Source organism: Pongo pygmaeus, chromosome 18, assembly GCF_028885625.2.
Source record: "Pongo pygmaeus isolate AG05252 chromosome 18, NHGRI_mPonPyg2-v2.0_pri, whole genome shotgun sequence".
Taxonomy (NCBI): domain Eukaryota; kingdom Metazoa; phylum Chordata; class Mammalia; order Primates; family Hominidae; genus Pongo; species Pongo pygmaeus.
Genome location: NC_072391.2, coordinates 74,431,736 through 74,448,259, shown reverse-complemented (window position 1 = coordinate 74,448,259; position 16,524 = coordinate 74,431,736). Strand labels below are relative to the sequence as shown.

Below are 16,524 nucleotides of genomic sequence, written 5' to 3'. Positions count from 1 at the left end.
GCCCCAAAACCCCCCACCTTTTGGTGTGGGGAATCTCATCAGGTTTCCACATCTAAATATGAATTCAGAGGAAATACAAAGGGCAGGAAAACACATTAAATGACACCACTGGGGATGCACTCAACATCATGTGGACTGTGGGAAACTGCACAGGAAAACCTGGTTTCTTCCACAAATAAGTTGTAAAGAAGAAAATGAGGGAGAGGGAAAATACTACAGATTAAAAAAGACTTGAGGCATATATCAATCAATTAAATGAACAGACCTTATTTGAACCCTGATTCACCACACTTTTCACCATATATACTTCTATGTATATATGTATGTGTGTGTGTGTGTGTATATATATATATATATTTACTTCTGTGTATATTTTAACATGAGCCTGTGTTACTTCTAAAATTCAAACAAGAAAAACCACACGAAAATATTAACATAAAAAAAACCTTAAGTCTTGAAACCAGTGGTAAAAGTCAAATCTCAGTGACCTATGCCTCTCTAAGGAAAATTGAACAGAGAAGATGAAAGGCAGCTCACAAAACATGATAGCCAAAAAGTTAATGAAGAAATGCTTACCCACAATAGTATACAGTGAAAATTCCCTCTCCCTCAGATTTTAAGTTCTCCAATTCTCCTCCTCAGAGGCCACTAGCATTACAAGCTATGTGTAGGTACTTGGAGATAATTCAATGTATATACAAACATACCTCTCACATTTTCTTTCTTTCTTTTTTTTTTTTTGAGATGGAGTCTTGCTTTGTCACCCAGGCTGGAGTGCAGTGGCACGATCTCAGCTCACTGCAACCTCTGCCTCCCAGGTTCAAGCGATTCTCCTGCCTCAGCCTCCTGAGTACCTGTCACTAAAGGCGCACGCCGCCACACCTGTTTAATTTTTTGTATTTTAGTAGAGATGGGGTTTTACTGTGTTCCCCAGGCTGGTCTCGAACTCCTGAGCTCAGGCAAACCTCCTGCCTCGGCCTCCCAAAGTGCTAGGATTACAGGCGTGAGCCACCATGGCCCGCCACATCCCACATTTTCTATGTAAGTGGTAGCATGTTGTACGTGATGCACCCCATCTTGTATTTTTCATTTGACAATGTACACCAGTGATCTTTTTATTCTTTTAAGTGGCTGCATGGCATTCCACTGTGTGGATATACCGTAATTTCAAAGCAATATCCTATTGATGATATTTAAGCTGTTTACCTTATTTTGCTGTTACAAAGAATGCCACAATGACCATCTGCATTTGTGTTGTCAGGCTGCCATAACAAAGTACCACAAACTGGGTCTTCCCTGTCTGTGTCTTCACCTGCCACTCTCATATCCTTATGTGTCTATATTTCCCTCTACTTATAAGAACACCAGCCATTGAATTATGGCCGTCCCTAATCCAATGTGACCTCATCTTAACTAATTATAACTGCAAAGACCCTACTTCCAAATAAGTCACATTTCTGAAGTTCTGGTGGACATGAATTTTGGAGGGACACAATTTAACCTAGTACACCATCCTTGTGCATTATTCCTTGTGCTTGCATTAGAGTACATCTACTGGGTACACATAGAGTACTACCAAGATGCTACCTGGTGGATCAAAGGGAATGTATATTATGGAATTTGGCTGATAGGAAATTGCTTTTCACCTGTCTCAGGCCCAAAAATCACACTCTTACCGGGCAAGTATGTTTTTAATCTTCTTCATTTTTTTTTGCCAACTGGACAGGCAAAAACTGTTTCATTTCAAACTTTCTGATGAATAAATACCAAAACCTTATTCATTTCCTCTTGATCAGAAATTCCATTCCTAGGAATGTGTCTTAAGGACATAATTAAGAATGGTGGGCGAGATGTTGTTTTACCGCTTATAATTTTAAACTTGGAAGTGATGGCCGGGTGCAGTGGCTCACGCTTGTAATCCCAGCACTTTGGGAGGCTGAGGCGGGTGGATCACCTGAGGTCAGGAGTTCAAGACCGGCTTGGCCAACGTGGCAAAACCCCGACTCTACTAAAAATACAAAAATTAGCTGGACGTGTTGATGCACGCCTGTAATCCCAGCTACTCGGGAGGCTGAGGCAGGAGAATCACTTGAACCTGGGGGATGGAGGTTGCAGTGAGCTGAGATGGCACCATTGCACTCCAGCCTGGGCAACAAGAGCAAAACTCCATCTCAAAAAAAAAAAGGAAGTAACTTGAAGATAACTTAGGGGATTAATTACAGCATGTTTGTAGGATGAAATTCTTTGCAGCCATTAAAATCCATGTTGTAAATCAGGGTTTTTTTAACCTGAGCTTATTAGATCTTTTTTGAAATATTTGGTGGTATGTTCACCTTCTTTATGTCTTTTTGTTTAGCCTGAAATCCTTTATAAATTAGTACGTATTATTTTAATTTTTAAATTAAATAAACACATGTAGAATAACTTACACAACAAACAAATGTGGAAGAATAAAACAAAAAGGAAAAGTCTCCCCTCACCAGCAGCCCCTTCTCCAAGTCGCTCCCCTTCCCAGAAGTAACCACTGCCAGCAGTTCGGTGACAACACTTGGTCTTTTAGTAAAATACATTTCATGTATTGCTCTAATTTTTACTTTCTTACTAAGTAAAACTCTAAGAAAATTCAAACAAAGAAGTGACGTTAAAAATGAAATTTTCTCTTCTCTCCTTAATCCTAAATCTCACTGCTTCCCCTGATACAATCACTTCGAACAATTTGGCATGTCCTCTCCTGAGATTTTTTTAATTTTAAAAATATTCTTAATATTTTGGAAATAAGACAAAAAGTAAAGCTACTTTAATAACAAGGGGAGGTGTTTGTGATTGTTTTATTTTTAATACCTTATTATGAGAACTTTCAAATGCACAAGAGAGTAGAGAGGATATTATGATTAACTCTGATATGCTCGTTGCCCAGATCTGACAATCATTAATATTCACCCTATTTCTTTCAGCTATGTTTTTCCAGTGTCAAATTATTTTTAAGCAAGCCCCAGGCTTCTTGACATTTTATTCCCAGATACTTCATTAGGAGTCTCAACTACTTAAGGACATTTTCTTAGATGACCCCAATCCTATAATCACAACTGACAAGATTAATACTCATTAGGTAATATCTCCCACTACCCAGGCTATGCATTAATTTCCCGATTGTCTCCACATCTTTTTTATGGCTGGTATTTGCAACCATTTCTGCAAAAGCTCCATCTATGTTTTTCCTCTCTCTGCTTTCTAGTGCTAGTCATGAAATAAGGCCAAGAGTGGGTAATAAGTAAATCTTTTAAATAATCCAACTAACATTTTGACACACACACACACAAAGTCCATTACAAAAGAAAACGGCCAGCACAGTAAGAGCACCCTTTTAAACATTTTATTTTGAAATAATTTCAGATGTACACAAAAGTTGTAAAAATAGGCCACAGTGCTCCCATTTTGCCCTTATATCAGATTCCCCATTGCAGACGTCTTGGCCCATCACTCCTTACTATTCCAGTGTCTATTTCCTATATACAAAGGGAATCTACCAGGTAACCACAGTACAACAATCAAAACCTGGATGTTAATACTGATCCAATATGAATATAGGATCCTCAGTTGCCATTCAAAATTTTGCCTCTTCTCCCTTATATTTTAAAATTATATATGACTACTTACATTTTTCTAAAAGAAAAATAGAACAATAAATCACAAAAATGCCTCTACCTCTGCACTACTCCCAAAATCCAAATCCCTTGTCCAGAGTTATCACTTAGGCCTTTACCATTCAGACACTTTTTCTGTGCAACATACACAGGGCTATACCCCCCTCCATTTTTGTTTCAATCCCAACTGGCTTGTCTCTAATAAAAATACTATCTCTTTTGGAGCTCTTTGTGTGTCAATAATAATCCTATCAACTTATAATTGAATTTTAATACATTTAAATTAGAATTTTTTTTTCTGCCTCTTAAAAAAAAAATCCACCACAGAGACGCTCCACAGCATGCACACATAAACCTAGACTTGGCCATTTCTGTGACTATTTCTTGTGTTGTGCCGACATCGACACTCAAGTGACCATTCCTGGTCCATACACTTACGTATTTGCCTTTGATTACATAGCATGGTCACTGCAGAAGTGGAAGAGCATTTTAGATGCTAAAAATACTCTGCCAAATTGCCTCTAGCAAAGCCTTTACTTTGAGTCAGCTCTCTTCCCTGAGGCAGGAAAAGGCCTGTTTCTCTACAAGGTCGTCAATACCAGATACTATTCTTCCCTTTATAAAGCCAATTTGATGAGCTAGAAATGGCAACTTGATACATCCTTCAATTTTTCCTTTGCTGGTGAAGTTAGTCATAACTTTAATTTTGAGGAATTTGAAAGGCTGATACTAAAATTTTTTTTTAATTGCAGTGGCAGCTGCATTACACAGTTAATAAATGAGATCTATTTGCATCCGTCTGATTTCTGTCTGTCTTTTGTTGAATGCTGGCACTTAGTATGTGCCTCTAATCTAAAAGAGCTCTCTGCTCTTGAAGTTATTTCATTAGTCACACATTAAAAAATTACTGAGCACTTACTTTACACCAAGCAGGCATTGTTTTAGGTGCAAGGGAGCGAGAGGTAAACAGTCTCTGTTCTCATGGAGCTCACATCCTAGGTCAGGCAATAAGCAATAATCATTACTTTGATGTCTGTATGGGTAGGTCTGGAAGGATGCAGTCTAATGTGTTTATTAATACAGTGGTTTAAAGAGTGTGCAGAAAAGGGTGTTCAAGATAGATAAAAGTGGGGCAGAAAGGTGACAACAGTTAAAGCATACTGATGGGTACACACGGGCTTTGTTTAAAGCTATTTTCTCTACGTTGACACCCTTTGAATATTTCTATAACAAAAAAAATGCTAGTGGCATACAAATGCATTACTGCCTTGGGAGATTTTTTTCTTCTTGTTTTCTTTTTTTTTTTTTTTTTTGCTCACTCTGTCATCCGCGCTGGAGTGCAGTGGCGCAATGGCAGCTCACTGTAACCTCTGCCTCCCGGGTTCAAGCAATTCCCCTGCCTCAGCCTCCTGAGTAGCTGGGACTACAGGCGCCCGCCACCACACCCGGACAATTTTTGTATTTTTAGTACAGACGAGGTTTCGCCATGCTGGCCAGGCTGGTCTCAAACTCCTGACCTCAGGTGACCCACCCGCCTCGGCCTTCCAAAGTGCTGGGATTACAGGCATAAGCCACCAAGCCCGGCCAAGGGAGAATTTTTTCTTTTTTTTCTTTTGAGACGGAGTCTCACTCTGTCACCCAGGCTGGAGTGCAGTGACATGATCTCAGCTCACTGCAACCTCCGCCTCCTGGGTTCAAGCGATTCTCCTGTCTCAGCTTCCTGAGTAGCTGCGATTACAGGCCCACACCACCGCGCCCGGCTAATTATATATATATATATATACACATACACTCATATATATATGTATATGTATATATAGTTTTTTAGTAAAGACGGGGTTTCACCATGTTGGTCAGGCTGGCCTCGAACTCCTAACCTCGTGATCCGCCCGTCTCGGCCTCCCAGTGCTGGGATTACAGGCGTGAGCCTCCATGCCCGGCCTGAAATTTTTTTTCTTTTGGATGGAATACAATTTCCAAGTGTCTAGGCCGACACCCCTCCACCCTCCTTTGCCTGTCATTCAAGTCAATACTCTGGAGAAAAGAGGCTGTGGGGGAGGCCAAGTTCGATTAGGAGGTTTAAGAGTCCATCAAAGTGTCATATGTGTTAGGTGTGAAACGGCGACACTGGGAATTACTGTTAATAAGGGGTGGCTGCAGCAAGGTGATTTTTATGAGAACATCCCCACCGCCCCACTTTTGTTTGAAGACTTTCGTACTGAACTACGTGTTGTTTACTTTCAACAATGTATACACTAGAGTTGACAAAAGTTAATCTCGGTGATAAGAATATGCCTGTTAATTTATCTCCACTCTGCTGAACGGTTAAAAAATTGTTTTTCAATAACAAAAGGCTTAACACTTTATTTAAAAAAAATTAGAGTATCATTATTTCATTATTGTAATGGGACGAATCCTCCCTCCTTTGTGCCCTGGTTGGAGAGAAAGGAGTGCAGCCCACTTGCCCTCAATACCTTCAGCCTCCTCAGCGGCTTCCGGCGCCTCCACATTCAGAGGTTTCAGCTTCCCCGCCATTTTCCGACGCAGAGCCTGCGCGCGAGCCTTGCTTGATGACTGGTTAAAAAAGAAACCACGTGAGGGTGAAAGGCTTTTCAGCGCGCAGGCGTGCAACCCGCGGTTACGCCATTGGTTGAATCAGGAGTCAGCTCTGGGCAGGCGCGGAACACACTGCGGCCCTGATTGCCAGCACGCAAGCTGCAGCCTTGAGGCTGTAACTCCACAAACAAGGGCAGAACTAGGGTAATGGCCAGTTGGGGAGTGAGGGTAGTGTGCACACATACAAAACCCTAGGGAGGTCTCTCCTGCTTTAGGCTGCTTGTCTTGTGCAGGTTGTCAACGTCTGGGACAGATGTGCATGTGCTATGTGGTGGTACACAATAGTTCGAGTCTGTTTTCGTTTACAAATCTTCATCAAAGAGTTCATGAAAGAGGGTTACTTATCTCTGTTTCACAGATGAGTAAAATGAGGCTTAGAGGCTAAGTGCATCTCCTATGTAAAAATGCTGGATTTCAGCCACTGTGTGCAGTCAGGTGCTGTGTCCTGGGTTCCACAGGTGGACACTGGAGGCCACCTTCTCATTAATGTTAGCAGCAGCCAGCATTGAGGGGGGAGTCATTTCTGGCAGGGTAAAGATGAAGAAAAGTACAAGAAGGGCAAAGGAATATCCTTGTGGGTCTTACTTTTAGGCCTTTTATGTAGTTTTTTTCTTTAAAATACCCTCAGGCCAGTTCCAAGCATAGCCTGGCCCTGAAGTGCCAATTCCAGCACCCCTGTGGGCCACCCTAGACACCTTGGCCAGATCTGGACACTCAAGGCTGAGATTCAACTAGGAGGCAGACCACGGAAGCAAGTTTGGAGGGGACAGTCCCTGACAGACGCTAGAGCATCATCCAAGTGGAGGAGATGAGACAGAGGGAAGGGAGAGGGAGGCCTAAGGATTTCCCCAGAGTAGGAGGTGCATGACCGGGCAGGGAAAGCAGCCTGCTCGCCTGGCGGCTGCCACCATCTCTCTCATCGGCAGGCCCTCAGACCTTGCCCCATTGCTTAGGGAGACAATGACTGGCCATGGACACACCACCACACACATTTCCAGGGTAGACAGAAGGTAAAAAACAAAGGTGGTTGCTCCCAGCACTGCCTGGTCTGGGAGCTCCAACTATCAGAGTCCAGTGAACAAGCCATTATGGGCAGCTTGGTCCGTAGAGGTGGCTGGTGGTGTGGAGTACTTGGGTGGGTAACGAATGAAGAGCCGGTCCTCCTCTTTCTTCACCCAGCGCAGGAGTTTGGTCACTACCAAGATTGCACCTGCCTTGGTCACCAGAGGGCTGAGGCAGGTATAGAGCTCGAATTTGGAGGTCACCTGGGGGTTTGGGAGGAGACAGAGTCAGACGGGCCAGAGCTGGCTATGGACAATCCTGCCTACCCCAGTGCAGCTGCATGTCTGCCTCCTGCAACCTGGAACCTGTACCTGGCAGCACCTCCTACCGGGTGCTGCCTAGATACTGGGCTAAGGTAGGTAAGCTGATATTGTGCAATTTCAGCTGGACCTAGTGACTTCAACTGGGTGATGCTGGTTGTGTGTGTGGGTACTCACTAGACCTCTTTGCTCATTGGGGACTGGGGAAAACAGTAACAATGTTTAATATTCTGTCAGTAACCTATTGTGTACAAGGTCCTGCTCTAAGCTCCTACAACTATGTTTTCATCATCTACAGCCAGGGAATAATATAAAGAGGAACTCAATTTATGCCTCATACCACATGGAGAGGCCTGACCCCACAAAGTCACTAGCACCTTTCCTGTGCCACCTCCCAGAGCTCTCCCCTTCACTCCCTCTGCTCCAGCCACTCTACCCTTTCCTTGCTATTCCTCAAACATAGCCAGGCTCAGTCCCACCTCACAGCATATCAGTCCTTTCCCTCTGCCAGGTGTACTCTTCCTCCTAATATCCATGTAGCTCAATACCTCCCTACTCCACTCAGATGCCATCTGCTCAGGGAGGCCACCCTGATCACTTGGTTTAAAATTCTGCTCCTAACATATTTTTTTTTGTTTGTTTTAGTTTTTTTGTTTTTGACATAGAGTATCACTCTGTTGCCCAGGCTGGAGTGCAGTGGCACAGTCTCGGCTCACTGCAACCTCCGCGTGCCAGGTTCAAGCGATTCTCCTGCCTCAGCCTCCGGAATAGTTGGGATTACAAGCGCATGCCACCACACCCAGCTAATGTTTTGTATTTTTAGTAGAGATGGGGTTTCACCCTGTTGGCCAGGCTGGTCTCGAACTCCTGACCTTGTGACTCGCCACCCCCCCCCCCGCCACCCCCACCCCCACCCCCAACCCCAACCCCACTCGGCCTCCCAAAGTGCTGGGATTATAGGCATGAGCCACCGTGCCTGGCCCATATCTTGGTTTTAAAATTCCAATCTCTACTAAAAGGTACAAGGGCTCCATGGAAAAATGGCTGAGTTGAGGACTGGAATAGAGAAAGTCAAGTAAGATGTGCTCATATAGTGAAGGGGACATGTCACAGACACAGGGATCAGCCTGGCTAAATCAGGCTACCCACTGGCTAAATCACAGGCAATTTGAACACCAAAATAAATACTAGAGAAGGATTTTAGCTCACTGAATTAAAGAAAAATCCATGAGATAATATTGATAGAAAATTAAAAATTCAATAAATAGGAGAAGGAAAAGTTATTCCTTTTTTTTTTTTGAAATGGAGTCTTACTCTGTCGCCCAGGCTGGAGTGCAGTGGCACAATCTCGGCTCACTGCAACCTCCGCCTCCCAGGTTCAAGCGATTCTCCTGCCTCAGCCTCGTGAATAGCTGGGACTACAGGTGCACACTACCATGCCCAGCTAATTTTTGTTTTTTTAGTAGAGATGGGGTTTTGCCATGTTTGCCAGGCTGGTCTCGAACTCCTGACCTCAAGTGATCAGCCTGCCTCAGCCTCCGAAAGTGCTGGGATTACAGGTGTGAGCCATCATGTCCGGCCCCATGTTACTCTTTATAGTAAAATCCCAGCCAATAAATGTAGAAAGAATGATGGAGTTAGGAAAACCACCATCTGACCAGGTGTGGTTTTCACCACGCCCTTTATAACTCTTTATAAATATAAATATAAAAACTCTTTATATTGTTTTTGCACCTTCTAAGTCTAAAGTTATTTGAAAATGAAAGTTAAAAAAAATTAAAAACAAAATTCTTAGCCTAGGACAATGCCTGATTCACAGCAGTCATGCAATAAATTAATAAATATGCATTACATGGCAGGTGCCATTTCTGATGAGGTCCCCTTCACTGGCCTCCCTTAGTAGCTGACCTTTAGCAAACCCATAGGAAGTGAGGGCTGGAGCCCAGAGGAGACCAAAGGGAAGGATACCCCAGGTGGAGGGCACAGCAAGGGACCACGCCTGTAGTGTCTGAGGAGTGCTGGGGACTCATGGAGTCACAATGAGCTGGTGATGAATGGGGTACCTACAGACACATGGATTGGGCTGCTGGGGAATCGGCAGGCACAGCAATGGTAGTTAATGGGGCCTCTGGAAAGTCAAAGACACTGTCCTGATTGCTAATCGGGGAGAAACACACAGGAGGGTGAGGCTAATGTCAGATTAGAGACATGGTCATTAGTTGTCAGGGGCTTCAAAGATGTGTGTGTAAAGGCAGGGACAGTGTCGCAGGCAAGGCACAGCCCAGCCAGAGGCCTGCTGTGTGTGGTGGAGGCGCTATGGCTGGAGGGGATACAATATGGGGAAAGGAGGCTTGAAGTGGGGAATTAATTCACTCAGAGGCCTGCCCAACTTACCCAGGCCAGTAGTGTCTCCTTCTCAGCCACGTGGTAAATGAGGCGCAGGGGTCGGGAGGTGCTGTGGAGACGAGCATGCAGGCGGTGGTACAGGTCCGATAGCCGCTGCCGCTCCTCCTCTCTGCTGTAGGGGGCCTCTAGCTCAGGGCTGCCATGATGGAGGGAGGTGGAGGGCAAGATTAGTCCAGGGCCTTCTTGGCTGGCCCATTTCCTCCCTCAGTCTAGAGATTTCAATTAAGTTAGGGAGCTGAGCCTCTCCCATGAGACTTGAGGATTCTCAGGGGTCGGAGGCTGACCTTCCCTCATCAAACTAGGGGATTCCCTGAGTACTAGGGCCCTGCTCTCCACCAGAAGAGGGGGATTCCTTTAGGTCTGTGGCTGATGCTCCATCATCAGACAGAGACTTGTTCTCTTCCCTCTTTCTTAAGCATGGCCGGTTATCTCTCCTGAGTCACATCCCTGAGATGCTGAACTTCCTGCTTTGACAGGCCTTCCCACCCAGCCAGTTGCCTTAGGGTCAGGGCCTACCTGGTAAACTGGGGCAGTTGGCGGTGGTGGTCAGGTATGTCCAGCGGCTTATACAGGAAGTGCCGGAGGCCTGGCGCCCCCACAGCCTGCACACTGTAGGCAGGAGCACTGGCTGATGAGGCATTAGAGAAGCTGGCAGCCTCCCCAAGGGCACGCATGGCACCGAGGGCATGCATCCCATCTTCGACCAGGCGCCGGCAGGCGGCCATGGCATGGAAGGCTTCACGTTGGGTGCCAAGCAGCAGCAAGCAGACAGGCATAGCATCCAGGCGGGCCACGTAGGCATAGAAAAAACCATCAGGGTTGAAGCGGGGCAGGCACACAGGTGCCCAAGCCTCACCCGCCGCAAAGGCTGGTGCACCCACCCAGTCGAGCAGCAACTGCAGGTCAGCTGGGTCCAGCCGGCACTCGGCCAGCACATTCCGCTCCTGGGCTGCTGTTATCAGTCGACCGCCTACTGCCAGCACTGACAGCGCCAGACCAGGCGCTGTGCAACGTCGGAGGAGCGCACCCAGTGCGTCTCGCAGCGGGCGGGCAAGGGGCACACAGCGCACGGCACCCAGGAGAAGGGCTCCTGGGTCCTGCTCCATACTGTCCAGAAGTCGGTCCAGTGTGCGCTCTGAGCCAGCCAGCAGGCGGCGGAGGTCATAGTTCTGCTTGTGTGCGAAGATGCGGGCGACACTTGCACGTGTAAGTGTGCTCACGATCTGTGCGTGCACAGCTAGCAGCTCCCCCCGCAGCTGGGCTGCTGACTGAGAAGTCCGTGACATGGCCACGAGCAACAGTGGGCCCTGTTGTAGGAACACCAGCTTGTGGTCCTCTGGGGAAGGAAGGGGTAAGAAGGGGGGGTACAGCTGGATCAGGAATGACCAGAGGGAGACAGTGGGGCTCTTCCGCCCTCTCCTACCATACACACACTGGGCCGGAGTCCACATGCTCACTCTGTGGGCACCTGGACTGGGGTAAGGACAAGCTGGAGGAATCTGGACATTTGCAGAGACATGATGGGATGGACAAAGGAACAGGTAGGTTAGATACACAGCACAGAGCAGGGGCAGGCGGGGAGAGATGGTACAAGGGCTGACACAGAGCCAGAAAGACACAGCTCAGCCACACAGCCCCCACAGTCATCCTCTCAGATGACACAGAAGTATCCAGCTAGTCACTCAGATCCCAGCAAGTCAATCATTCAGAAACCAGCAGGCCAGACAGAGATGAACCCCCCACCTCCCACCACTGACAGTTAGAGCCCTGGCTGACCATCCACACACATGGACCCAACCCTGGCTGGCTGGATAGTGCCTGAGGCAGACAGACCTACCCGTACCAGCCATATTCCCGGTCACTGTCCCCCATTCTGCCTCCCACTTGTTTGCTCACCAGCGTAGATGGCACGGATGGCATCTCCTGCACTCTGCACAAAGGACACCAGGGCGGTCATTACACCCATGGTAGCCGACAGCGCCTCCACACTACCGTACCGCGAGTAGATGGGCTTGCCAGCCTCACTCAGCACAAACACATGCTTCCGCTGGTTGCGCCACTCCTCATCACTGGGGTCCCCGCCCTGGCCTCCAGAGCTAGTCTCAGGGCTACGTGTGGGACTATTCTCAGGGGCTGCAGGACTCCAGAGCCGAGAGGTGCTTGACAGGGCCTCTGACGGGGGCGGTGGTGATGGGCTGGGTGGCTGGTCCTTGTCCTTGGATCCTGAAATGGAGCCCCTGGTGGGTCATCTGCATGTGAACTCCTAACTAACCCCACATCCCCAAGGACCCACCAAATATCTACTAGCCCCTCCATGACCCCTGCATGCTGACGCAGAACTCCAAGTGTCTCCTATGCCCCTCAATGACCAATGACTGCCCTAGGACCCCGCAAGGATCTCCACTAACACTTAGGTTCCAATGATCTTCCTAAAACCCTAATAAACCAACATATTCTCATTGTTATTCCACTGGACCTGCTATGTTCCTACAGACCAATTACTTCCCTTTCAATAACTGTCATTCCAAAGTCTTCAAAGCACCCCATTGACTCTGGATGACGATTATTCATCTTCAATGATCCCCCATTAACTCTTCTGACCCCTATTTTTTCTCCTGATATCTGCTCACCCAATGGCCACCATTAACATCTATTAATATCTTAAGTGTCTGAATGCCCCAACCCCCGCCACTACCCTATCAGTGATGTCCACTGATACCTGATGACCCTACTAACTCTCCTGGCCACCCATTTATATTCTTGGTAATGTCCACTATTTCTCCCAATGACTGTCGTTAATATCCACTAACACCCAGATATCTAGGACTCCTCTAATCCACTATTCACTCCCACTGTGGTTCACAAACACCCCAGTGACCCCACAATAACAATCATTAACACCTGGTTTTTCAATGACCCTCCATGACTGCCCTGATCCACAATTTATTCTACTCCATGTCCACTCCCCCCTACCCCCAACAATGACCATCATTAAGCTCCACTAACACCCAGCACTGCAGAGACCTTCAGTCATTCCCCTGACCACCTTCAATCTCATTGATATCCACTCCCCTCCCTACAGTAACCATCATAATATCCACTAACACACAAGACTTTAATGACTTCCACTGCCCCTACCCATGACCATCATTAACATTCACTAAAACCCACAACTTCAACAGCCCCTACTGACACATCCATTTATTCCCATTGATTTCCATTCATCCCCCAATGACAAACATTATTGTCCATGCGCAACTATGTCTCAATAGTTTTCCCATAAAATCCCAATAATTGCATATTCTGTCATTGACATTCACTGACACTCCCATGTCCCCAAATATCATTACTCCCTCCTAATAACTGCTCTTACCTGCTATTAATTCCCAAGTCCTCAACCTCCCTACCCACATTTATTCTCAGTGATGTCCACTGATCCTTCCCAATGACTCCATTTACATCCACTAATTCCAAAGTGATCAATGGCACAGACTTCTCAGGGACTTCCATTAAATCCCAAATGAACTACTTTACACATCCACTAACATTTGGTTCCTTAAAGACTTCCCCAACAGCCTACCAGTGACTTCAATGATGTAAATACTCTGAGTGCCCATCGAACGCCACTGATTCCCCTTCCCACTTATTTAATAAATAACACCCTACTCCTCAAAAACACTAACTTCTCAACAGTCCTCCTCGGAGTCTATTGACTTTCTTCAGCGCATTCTTTGACCTAAACACTCTAAATCCTCAGTGACCCTCTTTGGTCCTAACAGCCCCCTTTTTGATTCCTCAATGACCTAAACTCACACCAAACCCCCAGTGAACATCCGTTGACACCCAATGACTTCCTCAATGATGTAAACTGCACCATGTGTCCACAGTGACCTCCTCCCGACCCAGCGATGTTAATTTAAGCCACTTCTCTTGAGTCCCAAAAGACTCCCTACTGGTCACCCACCCCCGTCCAACAATGACAACTCCTAAGGATTCCTTTTAAGACCCCACTAAGTGGAGTCATACCTGTTTCCTCCAGGCCCACGTCTTCGGGATCCGGCGGGACCGCGTGAACCCCTCCACCTTCTCTAGCTTCCTCACTGGGAAACTGCGTGTCCTCCAAGTCCTCCGCGCCCCCGGGGGCCGGGGCAGCAGTGTCTCCTCCGACCTCCATCTGCACATCCCTGAGGGGGAGGGGAATCGAGGGTGACGGGCGGTGAAAGAAACTTCTGAAAAGCCTTTATAGAGTCAGGCCCCCTTGGACACACTCCTCCTGCTCATTTCCCCACGGATTTCAATAGGACGAGACATTCAAAATCATGCCCAAATACATCCCCCCTCCCACACTTTCCGAAAAGAGGAGACGCTACTGGGCCTCAGGAAATAGAGATATACAAACACCTGTTTTAACCCCGAATCTCAATTGGCCGGATACCATTACTTCCCCGTAGCGGCGGTGGCATCACACTTCCGGGTGCGGCCGGGGAGGTGCCACACTTCCGGGTGCGACGCCTCCCAGAAGACACTTCCGGTTGCGGAGCTTTATTGGCTCCTCGCGGCGTCCCTCTGCCGCCGCCTACGGGTGTCCCCTCATAGTTGAGATGGCGCGGGCCACTTCCGGATCTACGTCAGGTCTGTTCGGGAGCTCAATCAGACCTCTCTGCACTCCTTTCAACGGATCTGGCTACGGCTGCTAACCGGGGAGAGCGAGGCCCACTTCGCTTACCGGTGGTTGGCGTGAGGGGAGGGCGCGGCTCGCTCTAGCCAATCCCGGAGTACATAGGGTGCGACCGCCTTCTTTCTGGGCCAATCGAGATAAGCCGCCTTATTTCCCCGCTGTCTACTCCCCCCGCCAAACCCTAACCAATACTGTGCGTTGTGTTGCGTTTGCACCCGCCCATGCATTGATTGACATCTCCCTCGACTCAATCGAAGGCTCGAGCCTATTCCTTGTTTCCCAAGGGGACTTTTGGAGCCTAAGTCCGGATGGATACCTGTGCCGGACCCACAAACGGGCTCTCCCAGAACTGAGGCAACTCCACTTTCTCTTATTCCTTAACCCTGCCAAGAAAGTCAAGGGAGGGGAGAGGCACGAATGCTTGACGGGCAGTCGCCGCTTCTAATCAGCGTGCCGCGCCAAGTCTGGTCAGTCTGTAGGACTCGGATCCTAAAGTAAGAGGCAGGTCTCGCAGGAGGAACTATTCGTTGGTCTCTCCGTGTTCACCCAAAGGGCTCGGCGGCCTTTGGAAAAAAGGAAGCGTGAGTCACGGACATCCTCGTGGTGCCTGGCTAGGGGGTTGCGAAGGCAAAGCTCAGGCTGATTTAGATTTGTCCAGACCCGCAAAAAGCCCGGCTGACCTCATTTGCGTGGGCAGCGTCAGCGGGCAGAACCGTGCAGAGCAAAGCCCAGGCCCACCGGGGGTGCGTGTGTGGGCGCGGCCAAGAGGCCGCTGAGTCCTGATTGGCCGAAGACAAGGCCGCGCCGTTCTCCGCGCGCCGCCCTTGGCTAGCACGACGGCCCCTGCAGCTGCGGCCCGTCGCCTGTAAGGTCTACTGTTCCCTGGAAAGTAGAGCGCAGCCGCCGGATAGGATCTTACTCGGGTGTTGCCAGCAGCCGCAGTCTGCAAGCTGCCAGGGGTTTGGGCTGCCAGGGGAAGGAAGGCGGTCCTAGCTGACAATTTTAGCCTGAGGGCGAACGCAGGTGTAGACGCGCCTGGTCTAGACTGCCCATCTCCTTTGCTCTAGGCGTCTCTAACTCTGTCTCTTCCTGCGACTCTCCGAGCCTGTCTCGGGGTGTCTGCCTGCGCCCCTGTCTCTTCCTGTATTTGTGTCTCTGAATGTGTAAATGGACACCTTTACTCATCCACGTGCGCTTTCCTTCCTCATCTCCCTACCTCCGCCTCTTTCTCTAGGTCTCGGTCTCTCGGTCGTTCTTTAGCTTTCTCTCCGGCATTTCACTTACTTCCCACCCTCTCCCAGGGCAGAACAGCGGCGCCCCAGGGGCCCTCGAGGGCCTATCGGATCCCGCAGCTCCGTACCCTGCCGAGTTCCCACGTCTACCTGCAGCTGGGGGAAGAACTCCGCCAGCCCTGGGCAGGGGCGGGCACTCACTTGGACCAGGACCCGCCCGACGCCCCCGGTCCGCCGGGCGAACGGGTCGTCACTTCCTGTGATCAGTTTGGGAAAAGGCCTGGGCCACGGACGAGTGTGGGAACCCAGGGTTCGAATTCCCGCCCCGACGCTGCTTCCGGACCGAAAGCTCCCTGAACGCCTTGCCCCAAGTGCCCTGGGCCTCGGTTTCTCCACCAGTGAAACAATGATGGGAATCGCTTGACGTGAAGTGAGTGGAGGTGCTGGCGCACTTCGAGTGATTGCTAAGTGGAAGCCTTTGGTACTAGTTAGGATAATTATTTTAATTACAGTATAGTTAGGGTAATGAACTCCAAATACCAATGTAGCACATGTGCCTTATATACAATAGGTAATCGATAAGTAATAAATATTAAATTTATATAACAGAAACAATAAATTTATGT

The 16,524-nt window shown here is 48.1% G+C and overlaps 2 protein-coding genes across 9 annotated transcripts in view; both read right to left on the bottom strand.

Annotated features, from left to right (window-relative positions):
• SYCE1L (synaptonemal complex central element protein 1 like) overlaps window positions 1-6,232 on the bottom strand; it is a 27,335-nt gene extending 21,103 nt beyond the window's left edge. For 4 of the 7 annotated variants that reach the window (XM_054453732.2, XM_054453737.2, XM_054453733.2 and 1 more), the window contains exon 1: window positions 6,119-6,232. In XM_054453732.2, coding sequence (XP_054309707.2) covers window positions 6,119-6,179 — 61 coding nt within the window. In that variant the 5' untranslated portion in view covers window positions 6,180-6,232. The remainder of the gene's footprint in view (window positions 1-6,118) is intronic. The other 3 variants (XM_054453734.2, XM_063654100.1, XM_063654101.1) reach the window with 3 other exon arrangements.
• MON1B (MON1 homolog B, secretory trafficking associated) lies at window positions 5,981-16,524 on the bottom strand. 2 transcript variants are annotated; one of them, XM_054453731.2, is made up of 7 exons: window positions 15,347-15,419; window positions 14,390-15,229; window positions 14,015-14,172; window positions 11,885-12,211; window positions 10,505-11,324; window positions 9,977-10,124; window positions 5,981-7,525 (listed from the first exon to the last, which is right to left on the bottom strand). In XM_054453731.2, the coding sequence occupies exons 3-7, from the start codon at window positions 14,160-14,162 to the stop codon at window positions 7,325-7,327; spliced, it is 1,644 nt and encodes a 547-aa protein (XP_054309706.1). In that variant the 5' UTR covers window positions 14,163-14,172; window positions 14,390-15,229; window positions 15,347-15,419; the 3' UTR covers window positions 5,981-7,324. The 2 variants fall into 2 exon arrangements, with proteins under 2 accessions (XP_054309706.1, XP_054309704.1); XM_054453729.2 differs by having other exon boundaries at window positions 14,424-16,524.